At 39.7% G+C, this 20,075-nt stretch overlaps 1 protein-coding gene across 3 annotated transcripts in view; it reads right to left on the reverse strand.

Moving 5' to 3' along the window:
• The window catches only part of mob2a (MOB kinase activator 2a), a 76,480-nt gene that overhangs the window by 24,877 nt on the left and 31,528 nt on the right, over window positions 1–20,075 (reverse strand). Inside the window, exon 1 of one of the 3 annotated variants that reach the window (XM_079809859.1) lies at window positions 15,410–15,785. The exons of the other annotated variants lie outside the window; for them this stretch is intronic. Within the exon in view, the coding sequence (XP_079665985.1) occupies window positions 15,410–15,447 (38 nt within the window). The 5' untranslated portion in view covers window positions 15,448–15,785. Of the gene's footprint in view, window positions 1–15,409; window positions 15,786–20,075 lie in introns of those variants that run through there. 3 annotated transcript variants of the gene reach the window in all.

The following is a 20,075-nucleotide window of genomic DNA, read 5'->3' on the forward strand; positions in this document are numbered from 1 at the left end:
TTGAATGTATAGTTTGTGCCAGTATCCAAAAGCACAGTTTTTCTCGAGCTTGATCATACGATTGGTCACACGGCTGGCTCGACTCGTTCGGTAAGAAAAGTCCACGAACATTCCTCTTAGACAAAGCAAACAGAAAAAAATCCTCTCAGACACAGCACATTAGGCCCGGGGCTAAAGCAACCAGCAGATGAGTAATCCAGCACTGCTGAAGGCGACATGAGATGAACAAGACAGATAAGAATCTCCCCACAGTCCTGTTGCAATCGGAGAAAAGACGTTTAACTCTGCGAGAATCTCTCAACACTTGATCGCCAGTTTCAATTCAAGGATCAAGTGTAGAGGAGCTAATCCTCCTTCAGTCATTGTTCCATGATCTGGACTGGAGCATTTCATTCGAAACATTGCACAAATCATAAGATGCCACTCCCAAAAGCAATACTTCCCGAGCAAGATCTATTTTTGTCCTGGTCAGCAATAGTTCAAAAGTATTTGTTTCATTATTCATGGTATGAAGCATCCGTTTTTTTATTAGCAAAGTACATAAAATAATTAGTTGCAACACCATGAGTCGTCTATCTACTCATCTCCCCTGATGTCCTGAAGGGATTTTGGAAGATGGCCCTCATTAACAATGTCCTGCATCCTATCGCGCATTCCTGCAGGGAAGCGGCTGCATGTATCAACACGCTCTGCTCACGGCTAACAAAACACACGGCGGGGAGCAGTGAAAGCAAGCGGGAGAAAACCTTTCAGGAATCATATCAGCTACATTTTACAACACTCATTTGGCAAATCTTGCTTGTGAGATTTCATTTCTGGTTGCAACAGAATTCATGCGAATTCCAGGAAGGTTTAAAATAGGATTCCACGCGAGTGTGACATCACTATGCCCATTTACAACCGGAAATAAAGGTTATATGAAGCTTCCCAGGTACTATAACGCACATGTTAAGTAAAAAGAGCCAGACGGGGAGAAAAAGAAAGTGAGCAAAACAGAAAATGAAGGAAAGAGCGAGACGTGTCGTAGCATGTTCAAAAGGCTTCACCGCGCACGCAGCATTCCAGCGGTTGAAGGAATAGGCTTCAGTTTGGGAATCTAGATACGGGGCAAACAAATGTTCAAACATATCCTGAAGTCTCGGATTAAATCAAAGTCTCAAAATAGTTGGTAGATGCAGTTCTAACTTGTATGTTTCTAAAGGAACTGTGCAGAAACTGTCCAACAAAACGGCAGAATCTAAAGTAGTGATACAGTTTCAACTGATAACTTAATCAATTAAAACCTAATCAATTGCTTGGTATCAACTTTGTCTATGCTTTTTCTGATGTAAACATTTTGGGTGTGTAAAATAAGAGTTAATATACATTCATCAGTGTTAATAAGCACTAAATCAGCCTTTGTCATCCTGCTATTGCTTACTAGATGACAGTATCATTATCTTTTCCACCATCAAATGTTTAGTTAACCTTTAAACGCATACCTCGGGTCTTGACGCGGGACGTCATTCACTACCCTCCTCCTCATTCATTTTTTTGAAATTAGACATCAACCATTTTAGTATTCCTCAATCAATTCATTACGAACAATATAACAAGAAACTATTTATAAAAGAATGCCTATTTTCCCATTCATTTTTGTGTAACAGTGTATATTTTTTTCTGCACAACAATAATTGAATCTTTGACGACTGAATAAGTGCAATTCACCTTTATTCCACAAGGGGCAATGTCTGATACACAATAACCCTATTCGGACGGTAATTGTTTCTCACGTGGAAGTCCGTTAAAATAAATTTGCATGCCACCTCAGTGATAAAACTCGAGCATTCGGATGGTGATTTATTCACAGTGGAGGAGCGAGTTTTGTGATCCTGCGCACCTGGGAATGCGCTGCTCACGTGGTCGATAACATGATTGTATGCAGTAAATAAAATGTCGTATGCTTGGTATAATAGGAATAAATGCATATTTAATTTAATAAAAGGAAAATAATATCCTAATACGGTGGAAACACAGGTTTAGTTAGGAAAATAATATCCTAACTACGGTGCTCTACAGTGGTCAAAAAGTAAATAAACAGTGAATTTTGAAGTGATATATTCTTGAAAATTCAGAGAAATGGATTCGGACGGCAATTCAATTACCACACGACCATGGTGTTTGTCAAAAACTGTAGGTAATTCGGCCGGGGATTTTTACGTGGGTGGTGGGAGAAAAACACTAACACTTTGGATCCAGACAGCAAAAAAAAAAATCACTGACTAGCCCCTGTAAATTATGAAAATACCTTATGACCCCACGAGAAACAATTACCGTCTGAATAGGGCTAAAGATGAAGTGACGTTTCACTCATAGTTCCCGCAGGCAGAAAACAAAAGAATAGGAAGAATCATCCGCAAAACTTGAAATGGCTCATCAATTTACAGCAGATCAAGAACTGAACGCAATCAGATATTAGTGTCACTGTCACTTGATGGTGGATCTGGTGAAGAAGCTGTCAGCGATCAAAATATTGATTTTGAAGATGTTGAAAATTATAGTTTTGAGAATATATTTGAGATGGCGAATATGAGGCAGATGCTTGTACTGGGATATGAGCTCTGACGAGGACAGTGATGATGGTATAAAACATCTCAAAATGAACCCTTCCAAGCTCCAAAGGAAAGAGAATATGGTTGGTTTATTATATTCTTCTGTAATTGTTCCTCTAATAAGAGTTTTATTATCGAGACAGGTAGAGATAAACCTGTGTTAGATCCGGGTCGCTAAAGACCCGAATATGTAATAATGATGATTGTCGAAACATTCATGCAACAATATAATTAACTAGTTAATTATTTAATAACACTGTCAAATGTCCGATTTTAAAGCATATCTCAAAATGAATATCCATTATTCATACTGTAATGTTGTGATGCCAAAATTAACAAAGCATCAAGTTTTTTAGTGTATTTATTAAGACAAATTAATCAAGAATTTTAATTTGGTCAATTTAAATTAGGTAAAGATACATTTGATTAATCTGTTGTTGGTCATACAAATGATCAGCTTGTCATATCAGCCACAATCCCTATCAATACTGGTAATTAAAAACTAGCTAGCGTTTGTCACCTTCAGTTACCATCAATTACAGTGATTTAACAAATACAGTCATTATGATTTCAAGTGGACTAGGAGGATTATAGACTTAAAGATGGGATGCAGCTGTTAATCCATAGCAACATCAATTGAAACTAGAAAACAAAGCAGTGGAAAGAACGGGCTTCATTCAGCTTGTGAAAGAGCTACTGAATGTTGGTAATTATGGAGGCAGATCCTTTGATCCTTGGATTCGGGGGTAGGAAAAGCTAATCAAGGTCTTTGTTCGGAGAATAAAGACCTGAAAGATGATGAGACAAGCTTCATCAGTGTGGACAGACATTATGTAAAGTAATGAGGTATACATGGACGTGTACAGACACACGAATACTTCATCCCAAATGGATGGCAAGTTCCAGCAAAGATTTAAAAAGATCAAGAGCAAAAAATAGCTGTGGGCTAAAAAACAAAAACAGTAAAGAAATGAAAAGACAAGACGACCATGTGATGCAAAATTGCCCTGGTTGAACCACAAGTTGCATCTGAAGGCACAAAGAGATACAAACAGTGGATGGCAGTCCTGTTTTTACTACAAGAACTTCACTGCCGCCTACTGGAGAAATACAGCGGTACAGCAACCAAGTGGCCAAGTGATTCGATAAAGAAGTCCAGTTAGCCCCTGCTGGTAAATGCTTTAGCTACAACATCTGCAAAAAAGTATTTTTCTCCATTAACAGCCACTCAAAAGTAACTGTTTTTCTCCAAGTAGTGTCCAAATAATCTCCAAATAGTCATTACCACCAGGAAGGATTCCTTTACTTTACTAGGATTGCCTCAAAACAAACCTCTATGTAAAAATAGAGGTCCAAAATCATTAGAGGTTCAAAAAATCCTTTATTATTAAAGGGTAAGTTCACCCAAAAATTTAAATGATCCCAAAATTTACTCACCCTCAAGTCATTATGTGTATAATATATGACTTTCTTCTTTCAGACGAATACAATCAGAGTTGTTTTAAAAAAAGTCCTGGCTAATCCAAGCTTTATTGGCAATGAATGGCTGTTTCTGTTTTGAAGTTCATAAAAGTGCATCTATATCATTATAAAAGTGCTCCACACGGCTCCGGTGGTTAATAAAGGCCATCTGAAGCGAAGTGATGCGTTTGTGTAAGAAAAATATCCATATTTAAAACTTTACAAACTGTAATCTCTAACTTCTGGTAACTGTCGTACGCATGTTCACAAAAGACCAGCGTTCCAGTGTATGACGTAGGACGCTTCGGTGAGAATATAGCCGCGTTTCCACCGCAGGAACTTTCCCCAGGAACTAGGAACTTTGGGGTAGTACTCGGTGTGTTTCGACTTCTAAATGAAGTTCTGGGTAAATATCCCCCCCTCCGAAAGTCCCTGCTCGCAAGGTGGTACTTTTTCAAAGTTCAGGAACTTTCGGGGGTGGGACTTGGGCGCTGAACATGCTGATTTGTTGAGCTCACGCAGCATTTTATTTCAAAACCGTCATTTTTAAAAGTCTTGCGAGGTTCGTTCTGCGTTCAGTAAATATAGCCCCGTTTCCACCGAAATTATCCGGAACAATTTGCACCAGGACATTTTTTTACAGGAACTTTTTTCCCCCAGACCTGCTACTGTCTGCGTTTCCATTGTGGTCTAAAGTAACGTGAAGATTAGGCAAATTAGTCCAGAGACGTGGGACTGCGCGCGGCTGCTCCTCCCAGTCAGCGACGGACAGTAATAATTTTTGTGCGATACTGTCTGCAACAATAACAAGTGGAGGAGATGCAAGCAGCGCTGCTTTTGCTGGTTATGTATTGGTTTACTAAATATGTAATTAACAAAACGGCGGAAAAGAGACGAGCACTGATACTAAAGCGTATTCTGAAAGCTCATAAAGCTAGATTTAAAATAAGACAACGTGTTATTATCAGCTATTACGGACATTGACCGTGCGATTGCTGAGACGAACGCGCGCCATCAGACAGAAAGTGCAAGACTGATATTTACTGAACGCAGAACGAACCTCGCAAGACTTTTAAAAATGACGGTTTGAAATAAAATGCTGCGTGAGCTCAACCAATCAGCATGTTTAGCGCCCAAGTCCCACCCCCGACGCTCGTTCGTCCGAGCTGATAATAACCTACGTTTTCTTATTTTAAATCTAGCTTTATGAGCTTTCAGAATACACTTTAGTATCAGTGCTCATCTCTTTTCCACCGTTTTGTTAATGACCTCTTTAGTAAACCAATACATAACCAGCAAAAGCAGCGCTGTTTGAATCTCCTCCATAGCCTACTTGTTATTGTTGCAGACAGTATTGCGCAAAAATTATTAGTGTCCGTCGCTGACTGGGAGGAGCAGTCGCACGCAGTCCCACGTCTCTGGACTAATTCGCCTAACCTTCACGGTACTTTAGACCGCGGTGGAAACGCAGACAGTAGCAGGTCTGGGGTAAAAAAAAGTTCCTGAAAAAAAAGTTCCTGGTACAAATTGTTCCGGGTAATTCCGGTGGAAACGGGGCTTATGCTAGTTCTCGGGAGAACCAAGTTGTGTTTTGTTCTCTACTCCTCTGGAACTTACGCTACGCCTGCGTCCTACGCCATACGCTGGAACGTTAGTCTCTCATGAACATGCATACGACAGTTAGCGGAAGTTAGAGATTAGTTTGTAAAGTTTAATACACAAACGCATCAATTCGCCTCAGATGGCCTTTATTAACCCCTTGGAGCTGTGTGGAGCACTTTTATAATGGATGGATGCACTTTTATGGACTGTTCAAAACAGAAACAGCCATTCATTGCCATTATAAAGCTTTGAAGAGCCTGGACATTTTTTTTTATATAACTCAGATTGTAATAGCCTGAAAGAAGAAAGCCATATACACCTAGGATGGCTTGAGGGTGAGTAAATCATGGAGAAATTTTCATTTTTGGGTGAACTATCCATTTAAAGCCCCAAAAAGTGCATCCATCCATCATAAAAGTAATCCATACGGCTCCAGTGGGTTATTAAGAGAAGCGACGTACGTCGGGTCAAGGGTGACTCTTCTGCCGGAAGAAATTGTTAAATAGTCGTTATTTTGATTTTCTTTTTCCGAACGACATGAGGGCGAGTAATTCATGACAGAATTTTCATTTTTGGGTGAGCTAACCCTTTAAAACCTATGGTACCATTCACTCCCATTATAAAGCTGGGAAGAGCCAGGATATTTTTCAATATAAATCTCCGAATGCATTTGTCTGAAAGAGGAGTCATATACACCTAGAATGGTTTGAGGGTGAGTAAATGATGGGATCTTTTTTTTTTGGGGGGGGGTGAACTAACCCTTTAAACAAAAATGTAACTTTTACTTGTGCTTAAAGGTATTTTCTTCAATATGTACAGCACAGAGAACGACAAAGACAAGCTTTTAATACTTTTGGATACAAGCTAAGAAAATGTGTCAATATTTTTGCATGTAGAAGCACAGTAGGGCCAGGACAGAGGTTCATCAAAGCCCTTGGTGCATGAAGACTTAATAAAGAAGCCGACCGCTTAGCATGTTTGTACATGAAACATACTTAAGACAAGGAGCTATACAGTTGTTCTACAGAACACAATACCTTTTTTACCAGATGGGTAAGGGGTACAAGAACAGGAAACACTCTCTCAGAAAGCGACTGTCATGGATATTGACCTTAATGGGGTTAAATGTCAAACAGTCGGGACTTTCTGATAACAGCAGTGCTCGAGTGATTATACTACTAATAGTCTGCAAGACGAGCTTCAGGACATGTTCTCCAGCTGTTTTTCGTGCTATTTTAGGCTAATCACTCTGTGGTTACATTTGTTCCTGTCCCAATTCCTTTTTAGGCAAGTAAATTTCAATAACCACCCAGGAACTGTATGTAATTTGGCCCTTAAGTGCCCTCGGAAGCTCATTTCCTGAACGCTATCCTGATTCTGCTTAAGCAGGTCTTCCACTATCATAGACATTTTCCCGGTGTTTACACAAACATCTCCACCCAGCCTCACGGAGATGAACTGGAGATTCATTCAAAGCTTACCAATTTGTACACATATTGCCCACACTCTTCATTTTTTACATTTCATTTAATAATAAGTCCCTCTTTGCCGCAGTAAGTGCTCAGTTGACATACTCAAACAAGCTCAGAATAACTGGGATTGAGAGCCTACTCAAAACAAAGCATTGTCATGTGAAAGGCTCTCCCTCATGTTTTTATTGGCTGTGGAAATGTAAACAGCTGGCCAGATCAGGTGTGAGACTCATGGAAACGGTTATCCTCTAAGTAGCTTAGGTGCCTTGGGGAGGGAGGTAGTTTTCGGAGAAACTCATCCTGCCAGAGCTCAGAGCCCATTGGTATCATCCCTGAGGATGCTGACTCCACAACAACAGAATGTTGTGGTTCAGAGCTTCACATTCGTGTAGCCATGCCAGGTGAACATTAAAGGCCCACTGAAGTGCTTTGAAACACTCAGCGTTATTCAATGTGTTGACGTAATTTCCACTGAAACAGGAAGACAAGGTGGGACATATCGAACAGCTCCTCCCCTTTTTGTTTTAAAATAGACAATAGTGTTTCGTTTATATCAAAGCTTGGCCAGAGCCTTTCAGCTCGGTAAAGCCGCAGTTTCCTCCTGATCTCTAACCGTTTCTCCTCCTAATCTCCTCCATATCGCTTTAAAATATAGCATTCTGAGCTGAATTCAAGGACCGAGTTTGCCCAGGCCTTCCCTATATAGTGCACTATGTGCCGTTCACCATGTAGAAAATAGTAAATGTGTGAACAAGTGACCAATTTTAGCCGCAGTCTATTTATAATGTAGGGGGCGGGGCTTCATATTTTAGGGCATTTGATTGGACAGAGAAGCTAAAGTGCAGAGTGATGTCATCAAAATCATTTATCCATATTGGCGGAAGTGAGAGACTAAGTTTTGAATGCTTATATATATATTCTAAATGTGAATTTTGTCATTGTTTTGGACACGCTAGCTTATAGATAACAGTAAGGCTGTGTGTCCACCAAAGCGTTTTTTCACGCGGCTGGCTGGCATATCCAATTCACCCTTCGCTGCAAGTTTGATTGACAGGCGATCTGACCAATCACATTGCCGAATCTGCCGTTTTATCCGACAAAGCAGTCAGGAGAGTTAGTAGATTAACGTCAGAGGAAAATAAATAATAAAGTCTGCGGTTGAAACAACATTTCTTTTAGTGTTCATTCATGTTTATTTCATGCTTATCAATGAACTACAAGGAAGATATAATCGGTTCACGAGCAGCTTTAACTGAAGCACTACAGCGATCACGACACATTAAAGAGCCACAAAACAGTATTTATTGGTTAAACTTCTTAAAAAAAAAATGACAATTTCAAAGTTGAGACTTTGTTTCATATCAAAAGTAACTTGCTCTGTCCTGTCTGTTGGCGTGTTGTCAATGTCCTCTTTGCTCCACAATGCATTTTCTCTACGCAAGAGCATGTGTGTGGTGTGAGAGCGTCATAGCTTGTCAGACATAGCGACAATAACTAAAGGGGGCGGGTTTTTGCAAATGACGGGTCTTTGCAAATGGTCAATTGTTTTCAATGGGAGCGCAGTGTTTTTAGAACGCCATGACTGGAACAAGGCACTGAGCGAGTATTTCACGCTCAAGCGCTGAGCGTTCTGCGTTTTTTACCGGTCACCGAGAGTTGAAGAATGTTCAACTTTGAATAAAACGCAGCGCTCATCACTGTCAGTTTTCACCCAGCCGTCCAATCACAGTGGAGGAGGGGCGGGGCCACTGGCGCCACATTCTGCTTGTACAACGTAAACCGATAAAAACAACGAGCATAATAAGGAACAAAATCATTTAAAACAAGTGCCAGAGCAAATACTTACATTGTATCTGCAGTTTTATATAGAATCAATGCAGAAACAAATTGTGTGAAATGAGATGCTAGTAACACTTCCGCGGATATTCCGTATCATAACAAGCAAAGAGTCTCAACTGAAAAAAATGCTGCCCTTCCAAAACGCTCTCAAGCGCCCACAGTTTTCAGCAGGTTAAAAAAGTTTAGGTGGACGGCTAACATATTCATACTAAAAGCCAAAAAAGGCTAGACTAGGATAGCTTTCCTAGTCATGACAAACCTGATGCTGGTCTGGCAAACTATTTTCAGAAGTTCCAGTTCTTAAAACTCAGGCATGCTTTCCAATAGATGTGAAAAACATCTGAAGTGCATGCTTCAGATGGAAAATTGGCAAGAGATAAACAGGTGAAATTAATATCCCAAAAAAGACCTACTGTTGACTATTGATGCTTACCTGTGCAAAATACTTAGGCGTCTCATTCTCAGATCTGAACAGCACAAAACAGAAAGAGTGACCATCAAACTTTTGTCAGATCACCATAAAAAGTGGTCTGACAATTCTATGGACGCAAACAAATCTATCCAGCTGGTTGTTTTAATTAGCGATAATCTCCATAAGCATCAAATGGATTCAGTGACTAACCAGAGTTCAATGTAAATCTGAAATTACTTTGAGAACAAAGGGGAATCCACAGGTTGAGTAGACGCCATATAATCTGTGAAACAGTGTGGGCGCCATACAATCACACTGGAACTGGTGATTTCAGCCAGTTACCATTTGTGTTTAATATGCATTCAACCATTAGGGAGTTGTCCATTCACACCATCTGAAGCCATAACTATATTCTACAATTGTCCATATTTGTTATGAGCACATGGTCCAATGTAGGACTGCAGAAGCACTGCGCAAAACTGCCACATTAAACAAAGAAAGATCACACCTTTTGAAAGAGAAATGGTTCCAAAGAAGAATAAACCTGGACCAACCGACCCTGAATGAAGGCACCATCTATCCTCTATATACGTCATCATGACATCTCTTCAAAGAATTTCACACATCCAAGTGTGGTCTCCCATGATGTCAAGAAGTGTAAATAGTGCTAAATGTCGAGAACTAACCTTTGAAACGTATGCATGATGTAACCTTGACGCACAAATGCAACTAAATGGGTCCATCAGAGAGCACGCGTACCTGAACAAGACCCCGAGGCATTTCCAACCGGATGACGTCACAGCTGTGACCTCTGGATGTTACGTAATAGGAACCTGCTGTGATGAGCAATACTGCGTTCCTCTTTGTAATTCTCCTCCAACAAGAATCTCTTGCCTGCTAAATTTAGAAAGGCTTAGCATTGCAAAAAAACCATCACTCCCGTTATGAGATGTGGACGTTATCAAGCGAAGGGAGTGGTGAGCACTTCAGTAGTCTTGTGGTAACCTAACCTCCCTCGATTTCACCACAACTTATCACAGATAATTAAAAAACGAAACGAAAGGGTCGCATCTGTCAAGAGTGAACAACATCTCAAAGGTAATTAAACGAGTACTGGGAGGGGTGGACATGTGGCTTGCAGAGTACCGCCAAAACAGATCACACCACTCGTTTATTCTTGGCGGATGTGATTAAGTGTCAAACGGCTGGATGTGTGCGGAGTCTTCCGCTGAGGTGGGAATGAATGGAGTGACCTTGGGTGCTGACGCTGAGTAAGCATTATCAGGTGCTCGCGCTGCAGCTCGGGATGCTGAGGCAGAGCAAGAGTGGCTTCGCTGCAACCCGATCTATTGCAGTGGGAGGAGGCGCTTATGTAATTTTCACACGAGAGACGGAAGGGGGGTAGACAGTGGAGAATTGGGAGGTCTGAAGGGGCTACAGACAATATGACAACATTATTCAATGAAGACAACATACAACAAAATGGTGGATAAATACATCTGATCGTAAATGTACTGCCTATTTATTGCAAAAGTTGAAGGTACAGTACAGTGCACTCTAGTATATCCTACCTCCAGTAATTATTTTATGGCTGACAAAGGTACAAATATTGGTAGCACTTTATTTTACAGACCTGTTTCCCTAATACTGTACGTACTTATTATAGTTATTACAATAACTAGGTACTAACTCTGAACCTACCCCTAAAACTAATCTTATTCCATGTAGTTACACTCAAAAATGGTGCTATATGGCACTAAAAGTGGTTCTTTGGCTCGTAATCATAGGGGAACCACTTTAAGTGCTGTATAGCACCAAATCTTGGTGCTTCAGTGGTTCTTCACCGGCTCTTTGGGATGACTGAGGTGCTATATAGCACCGCTACCATATACAGTTTTAGAACTTGTAAAGACATGGTGCTATATAGCACAAAAAGTGGTTCCCCTATGATTACGAGCCACTTTTAGTGCCATGTAGCACCATTTTTTTTTAGAGTGTACCTTATATAACCAAGTCATTTCTAAGTACACGTACAGTAAAATAAGGTGCAACTCAAATCTTTAAGATTTTACCAATTTTAACCCTTAAATGCATACCTCGGGTCTTTAGTGACCCGGGACGTCATTCACTACCCTCCTCCTCATTCATTTTTTTTAATTTAGACATCAAACTTCTCAGTATTCCTCAATCAATTCATTATAAACAACATAAAACAATTATAAAAGAATGCCTGTTTTCCCATACATTTTTTTGTAAAAAAGTGTATAGAGTTGCTAATGACCCGAGGTGTGTAATAGTGTAAGTATATTCTTTCTGCACAACAATAATTGAATCTTTGATGACTGAATAAGTGCAATTAATCTTTATTCACAAGGTGGCAACGTCTGATGAAGTGACGTTTCACTCATAGTTCCCGCAGGCAGAAAAACAAAAGAATAGGAAGAATCATCAGCAAAACTTGAAATGGCTCCTCGATTTACTGCAGAGCAAGAACTGAACGCAATCAGATATTAGTGTCACTGTCACTTGATGGTGGATCTGGTGAAGAAGCTGTCAGCAATCAAAATATTGATTTTGAAGATGTTGAAAATGACAGTTTTGAGAATATGTTTGAGATGGTGAATATGAGGCAGATCCTGAATGTACTGGGAAATGAGCTCTGACGAGGACAGTAATGATGGTATTAAACAAATATGCTTTAATGGAAAACAAATATGGAAACAAAAATATGCTTTATTGTATTCTTCTGTAATTGTTACTCTAATATCAGGAGAGTTTTATATTAATCGCAACAGGTAGAGATAAACCTGTGTTAGATATGAATCCGGGTCGCTAAAGACCCAAATATGTAATAATGATTGGCGAAACATTCATGCATTTAAGGGTTAATAGCATTTAGACTAAAGATATAATAAAAAATGCGGTGTTTTTAGGTGAGATCACAAATAAAAACTGGATATAGTTTAGTCATTCTGAAACCTGGCTTAGAAAAAGAATTGACTGTAAAAATAAGAACAGTTGACTGGAACTTTTCAGCATCCAAAATCAAACTGAAGATTAAAAAAATGAAGTACTACAATATGGTTACCAATACACTGTGCATTCTTATTAATTTGAAGTTACTTTACAGCATATGAGACCCTCAATGAAGTATTCCTCACAATGCTAATTTTATTCAAAAGAAAACCATGAAAATAGACCTTAGCTTCCCAAGACATGATCGTCACAAGCGATTGGCCCAAAGCTAGAGAAGAATGCAGACAGTAAGGAACCGCCGGCCGACACAGACCAATCAAAGCACATTAGATTAAATAGACGACACAGTCAGATGGCTTAGCAGATAACAACATACTCCAAAACCAGACAGTGCTGGAAGATTACTCCCATAACAAATCACTTCCATGAAAAAATCTTACACCACATTTTTGGCCACCATTGAGGACCAACTGGAAAACTACAGTCAAATCTGTTTACACGATCCCAAACAGGATGCGATAACAGATTTTGAGAGTTGGACTTCGGCTAAACAAGTTTAGCAACACTATATTTGATACAGCGTGAACTTTGCAAGGATGCATTTTCCATTCATCCAAATCTTGACGTGGTTGCATCTACACACAGCTTATCAGTGCAGTTATTGAAACTTGAGTATAACTTTGATAGCGGTTATCTAAACATCAGACACTACAGAGGCTAAACAGTTTTTTTGCGGAAAGCAGGTGTGTCTAAAACCGACCTCCCTGAGGACAGTTGCAATTGGCAACGTAAGCCTGAAAGTCTAAACAACACCACCTGACGGCGGTGTTATAAAACAAAACAGTGTTTGAAAACTGCACTAAAAAGACGTGAACTCCAGAGCCAAAAGCATCTCGGCCGCAGAAGACAAAATAAACCGCCAGATCAAGCCGGTTGCAGGGCTCCAGACTAACTTTTTTCACTTGGAGCACAGTGGCCCCCAACTGAAAATTTTAGGGGCACAACCAGAAATTTTAGGGGCGCACACCATAAATCAACATGCTAACCAAATCTACTAATTTCCACTGTATTACTAATAGGGATCGGTATCGTTAAGGTTTTAATGGTTTTACTACTCTTACCGATACTGCTTATTGATCCGGTACTTTAACAGTATTCTTACCGATTCTTTTTATTATACTTTTTTTTTTTTAATATATAAAAAAAAAAAACATAATTAAGAACATAATTAACATGGCTTTATAATCTGAAAAGTAAAATATATATAGCAAAAGAAACCGCAAAGTTTGAACAAAAATATAAAACATCTATTTGTAAATGGACCAGTGTGCAGGCATTCGGAAGGTCTACTAACATTAATATTACAGTAAAGAACAAACCTACAAAGAAATCTAATAAAGTAATGAAATGTAAAATAACACTGCATAGTTTTCACTGTATAAATTGATAGATTAATGCTTATAAAAGCTAAAGTTATTAATTCAAGAGATGTGAATATTTTCTATTTGCCTTTTGTTCGATTCGAATTAATGGCTCAATCGTCAGCAGGTTTATTAGACGCTGCCCCTTTAAGACCGATCGAATGTAGAACTAATAATATCATATTCTCCTATTTCTCCAAACTATTTACGCCCATTTAAGATATAAACTGTTAAAATAACTACTCTCCAATCCGGTCAATTTGACACCGGCTATTTGTTGTTATTTGATGGTTTAGACGCGCACACGAAGCCTAAAATATTAACTGCAAGTCGGTCCATTTCGCAGCACACACACATAAGCCGCCTTGAAGTTGGAAACAGCGTCTCTTGCGCGGATTATTGTGCATTTAATAGCTCTTTATTATCACACACATCCCGCAGTTTAGCAACAGTAGAGACTGCAGTTTACAACAATCACTGAATCTGACGTTTAGTTTAGGTTTAGGGAGAAATGACAGCGCAGCTGTGAAGGGAAGGATGAGCTCGACGAACACGGCTATAGGAATAGTTTTACCTCATATCATCTTTTTATAATTCTTGGAAGCCAAAATCGAAAATAAAATTAGATTAATATCACAGCACATCCCTAAAGTTTAAGTAGACTAAACTTCTGTGTAGTTCTCTTGGCCATCCTCACTCATTAAGCTGACTGTGGTGTTGTGTTCGCTGCAGCTCCACGTGAGAGCTCGCTCGCTTTCTCTCTCTCTCTCTTCTGGATTGCGAATGGCAAAAATGCATCACGGACAAATTATTTAATATTATCTCATATAGAAACGGCTGGCAAAGATAGAATTTGCCAGACATAACGTCTATCAATTATAATTAGTAAGTGTATTTTCTTAATTTATCCAGTACCGACAGCAGGCAAATTTACTGGTCGCACATGTGCGACTGGATGTAAAATTCAGTCGCACACTCTCAAATTTTAGTCGCAAAATGCGACCATTTAGTCGCACTCTGGAGCCCTGTGATGGGTTTCTAGCTTGCCAAACGTAAACATTAACTGTGAAGATGAAGAAGATAGAACAAAGAATAGACTGATAGATCAGCAAAAAACAAGCTCAGCCTTTTAATCAGATACATCTGGGACGTTTCACATTGGCCAGCATCCTCGAAAAACCATGGAACTTTAGCGATTTGTTATATATAGCAGCACCGCAGTAAAATAAAACTACAACCACATGTAAAAAGGAAAAAAAAAAGGGAACAGCATCTCTCAATCCTTTCATGGGAAGAGCATGCACTGGTCTGTTAACATTCACTCTAACTTTCGAACAGTCCTCTTGCTTAACTTTCCAAATTGAGGTAGAGGTCGAAACTAACATTTTGAAAGGGCAAAGTCTGCCCTTAGCTGTACGGAAAAAGCAAGTTGGGAACACGGTGTCCAAACACTACGAGCTGCATTGATTTTGAACTTTCGCTATCTGCTCTTTCTCTTGCTGAAGGTTCTAGGACTCAACGTGCAACGTCGTGCTTGATCTCTGCATTACCTGGCACGGCTTCAAGAACATCCACAACTCCGAGGAAGACATAAAACATGCGGAAGAGGATGATAAAACATCCCGAAACTGGTACCTGTAAAAGAAGCAGTCACAACACACTAGAACCCCCATGCAGCCCGTGAAGTCGGGAATCAGATCGTCCTGTCCTCTGTTGTGCCGGCTTTAAGATGTACTACAGGTGAGTGGCATCCGTTAGACCGTGAACTCTTGGCATTGCATCCTCGCGGATCTGCAGAAACTGTTCCTCCCTCACTCTTTCCGACTCCCTCTCCTGTTTCCCGCTGTTTTCCGTTGCTGGACCGCGCAGTTGGGGCTTTGTTAGATGGTGGTTTCCCTTCCCTTGACACTTCAGTCAGCAAACAAACACAAGCGTCCGCAGCAGGCGAGCACAGCGCAGAGTACAGTTCCTCTCTGCTGATACCCTCAGTTTCCCCCCTCCCATCTTCTCTCTCTCTCTCATTTTGTCAGTCTCTCTCCCTTTCCTTCCCGTCTCACTCTCCCGTTGGCTCTGACTTTGAGGCGGGAGCGCCGGGTTGGCAAATAGACTTGCTGCAAACCGATGACGGCCCACTGCAGGAATATTCTGAGCCAGGAATCTTTTAAGGGCCCAAACAGCCCAAGCAAATGGTGCCTTCTTCCCAGGAAAACTTTCTCCACACTCAAAAAAGAAGTCAATAAAAATACACTCGCCATGGGTGAGCACCTCGCGATAAGTGAGGGAATAACTCTGGAAGCAAATCCATTAAAAAAACAACAATATAAATACTTTCCAGGCACACAGAGTTGAAGGGAAACAGAAGAAGAATGATTTATCTCTTACTAAAAGCTGCCGTCCGTAACTTTTTTTGTGTTCAAGATTTACAAAAATGATATAGTGAGAATGTACAACATGAATCCATTTCCCAAACTGTGTTTTTGTCCTACCCTGAATCATTATGGTACACTTATAATGAGTGTTAATATTGGGACTATTTCAGACCGGTCTGGTAGGAACTGCTGTGGAGGAGCACAGTCCCTGCGTGACTCGCCATAGACATAAACAGAGAGAAGTAGCTCCGGCTGCAATGTTCTTCCGCAAGACGCATGCAGTTCTGTTTATTAACCGCTAGAGCGCAAAAAGTTACGGACTGCACTTTTAAATGGTACATAACACACAGTTTCTGCCAGGTAATCTTGAGTACCTATAGAGTAGTATTGCATCCTTCATATCGCCAAAGAGTCTTTAGTTTTATCATATTTATAAAAGACAGATACACTCTACCGATTCTTTCAGAAAACAGCCGAGCTCGTGAAGGCGTGCAGTGGGCGGTTACAGCCGCGGATCGGGTGGATGACGAGCCAAAAATATATATTTTAATTAAATTCGGGTGGGTGGCGGTTGAACCAATCAGATGAAAAAAATATATACATTGTTAAATATTGTTACCTCCATCGGGAAAAAAACCGAGCACACTTTGAAATAGTCTAATTTTCATCAGGCAGTAATTTGGCCTAGTCGCATCTATGTATGCTGCGTTGTTTATTATCAGAGATGGCAAAGCCGGCGAAGGAGCTAAGTGACAAACTCAAAAGGGAGAACTAAAAACCAAGGAAAAAGTTCTTTAAAGTGATACTTCACCGCTGGAAAGATGAATGTGTGTTTAAATTGGGTAATTTATGTAGTAGAAATGTGAAATTACTTTAGAAGTTGGTGCCAGAGAAAAGCCAGAAAATGTATTTTTGGCCCATATGGATGAAAGACAGCAACTCCCAGAATGCACTTGCTACGCTGCCCTACGAGACCACTCCCAAGCCATGCCTACCGTACGTCTCTTGTCCACCGCGGCACCACACCACTGTCGTTTTAATTTTGTAGTAATACAATAATTTAGTTCAGTTAGAGAACAGACACTACAATTAAAAACTGAACGAGTCTGTTCAATACAGTGTGAGCCGAACGAGAGTCGCAGCACAAACGCAGCAGGAGTCAGATTCATCAGAGAGTGAGGAGCTGACAGACCAGAAGATTGCAGAAGATTTGGTTTCAAAGCAAAATGCAAATGTGCCTATAAGTGAGTATGTCATTGTACCGTTTTGTTGTGGTGTTTTTCATTAAAGCTACACTGTGTGATATTTTCCCCCATCTAGCGGTGAAAGGGTATATGACCATCCAGTGAATATTAGTTTCTGTTCCTCTCAATTCCGATTTCGTTTTAACTCCTACGGTGGCCGATTTAGTCCGAGATTAACATGGCTTCCAGTTCAACCTCGTCCACATTCGACACAGTGCCATCGAGTGTTAAAACGCGAAAGGCGAAGCTTGAATTTACGGGTATGTCCCTCTTTGGCTAATGTACTTTCAAGATGGAGGGGCAACATGGCGACCGGCATTCAAACCCCTCACCCGTATGTATTTTCAATGGCATATTATAAACTTACGAGAATACTTACTAGAAAGAAGTAAATATACATTAATGAGCACATATATTTTTGAAAGAACTAAGTGTTTTTAGCTAAGAATAAACTAAAAAAGTTACACAGTGTAGCTTTAAGAATAATAGACTATTCACACAATTCAAGCAACCCGCCCCCGAATTCTAACCGCATTCACGCAGCGTTTTCAGTTCATGCCTATGGAAGCTTAACTTTCATAGAAATTAATTGAAAACACTCGCTTTGCTCCGCATCGCTCCGTTATGAATGCCAGAGCGGTCGTGCGCATTTTACATTCTGTGAGTGAGATCCCACCCCTGGGCGGGTACAGAAATCTTTTGTCTCAGGGGGATATGAAGGGGGGGGGGGCACGATCATTTGAATATACTACCGTGTTTCTACTGATACAAAGCTTAATGCTAATCGCTGAAGTAACCCTTTAAATGAAGTGCGGTATTGTTTGGACAGAAGACAAGACAGAGTTTATTTTTAAATCATAAAAGACAAAAAAAATAATAATAATTTACGGGAATACTGAATTCTAAAATACAAAGAAATATAAGGTGCTTTCCTGGCCATTAATGCTTGGATAATATGCCAACGTCTCCTTTGGTTAAAATAATAAAATCTGTAATGGAAACCCGGCTACTGACTTTTTACTTGTCTTTAGTGAGCTTGAGTTTTTTTTTTTTTTTTTACTTAGTACTTAGTTAGGCTAGTATTAGTTTTTTTTTTTTATGTGATTTTGAAATTGGTGATAAGACTTATGAAATGTTAATTACATTTTTATATCATAAAAACTTAATTTAAAGCAAAAATAAGTATATTGTGATATATATTGTTATCGTGAATAAAAGTATTCATATATCGTGATATAAGATTTTGGTCATATCGCCAACCCTACTCCAATTTCCCACCCAAAAATGATGTTGACATTTACCTGCACATTCCAATCCAAACCATTTTTCCCCCCTCCAGAGAAAAGGAGAAAATATGAATCATCTTTATGCAGTGTTTTTTCATACAACAGTTAAGAGTAACCATGTATGTAAAGCTCCAAATAGGACAATAATCCCAATGAAAACCCCATTAAAGTGGTTCATGTGACTAGTTCACTTTATTCCAAGTCCTCTGGCAAACCAACCAACATGTAAATTGTTATTCATTGATGTCTTCCCTTCCATCAATGACGTCAATGTGCCCACACCAGATTTAAAGTCATTAAATACGGCCAACGGCAGCTCAACCGTACTTGTAATACACAAGAACAAATCTCATTCTTTGTTGTCAAAGCACAAACAAAGCAAGTCTCATGTTTTTTAAATGGCTTGTGTCTGTTCTGTCTCATGACATTAAATGGCAACATATTTGACTTGAGAGTTGGAACGGAGGGCAAGATTTTCAGTGGATAACTTAAATGTTAGCCTTTTCATAATGTAAAACTATTATATGACTTCAGAAGACAAGTCATATGGACTACTTTTATGTCTATAAACTGCCATCGCATGGGGAAAACTAAAATTAAACCCTTTTTTTGTGTTCCACTGAGAAAAATAACAGCATACAGGTCCGGGGGAAAAAAACAAGAGTTTTTGGGATAATTTATCCCATTTCTGATAAAAGTCAGGTTAATTAATAAACAAACAAACAAACAAACACATCGCCTACATAATGTGTGGCTTTCTTTAAAATAATAATAAGAGAAAATCATCATGACCTTATGATGTTATACTTTTGTAGCAAATAGTACATTATATTTGACACCAACAAAAATAAGCTCAACGCAAGCAGTCTCTTTTTTGTTTCTGTACATGTAAATATGCATACAGATCAATTACCTAACCAGTAGTTCCACAGACAAAAAGATTACGTCACCCATTGTGTCAATCTAAAACCACTGAGAGGAGCTGGACCCCAAAAATCTTAGCTCTCTCTGCATTGAACAAAGCACTGACCACGGTGATCTTCTCCCAGACTCGATGACGTTATTCCTAGCAGAACAAAGTGATTACGGAGCAGAAGCTCTGGAGACTTCAGCGCCCGGGCTGTGATAAGAACCTTCCCTTTGTGATGGAAAAGCTGCAGAGAGACTACAAGACCAAACCTTGCCAGGAAGACTTAACATTTTTGGGAACAGAACACCAGGGAGAAATCATAATGAGCAGAGAAAGTGCATGTGTCTTGTGTCCTAATGATCTGATTATGAATGGACTGGTCACTCAAGAGCCTAAATGCTGGACTCACTGAATCCAATGAATAACAGTTGCGGGGAGGCAGTAGGAACGAATGATGCTATGCATTCGTTTCAGCTTCTCAATGGAAATGGG

Source organism: Gobio gobio, assembly GCF_949357685.1.
Source record: "Gobio gobio genome assembly, chromosome: 25".
NCBI classification, from domain to species: Eukaryota; Metazoa; Chordata; class Actinopteri; order Cypriniformes; family Gobionidae; genus Gobio; species Gobio gobio.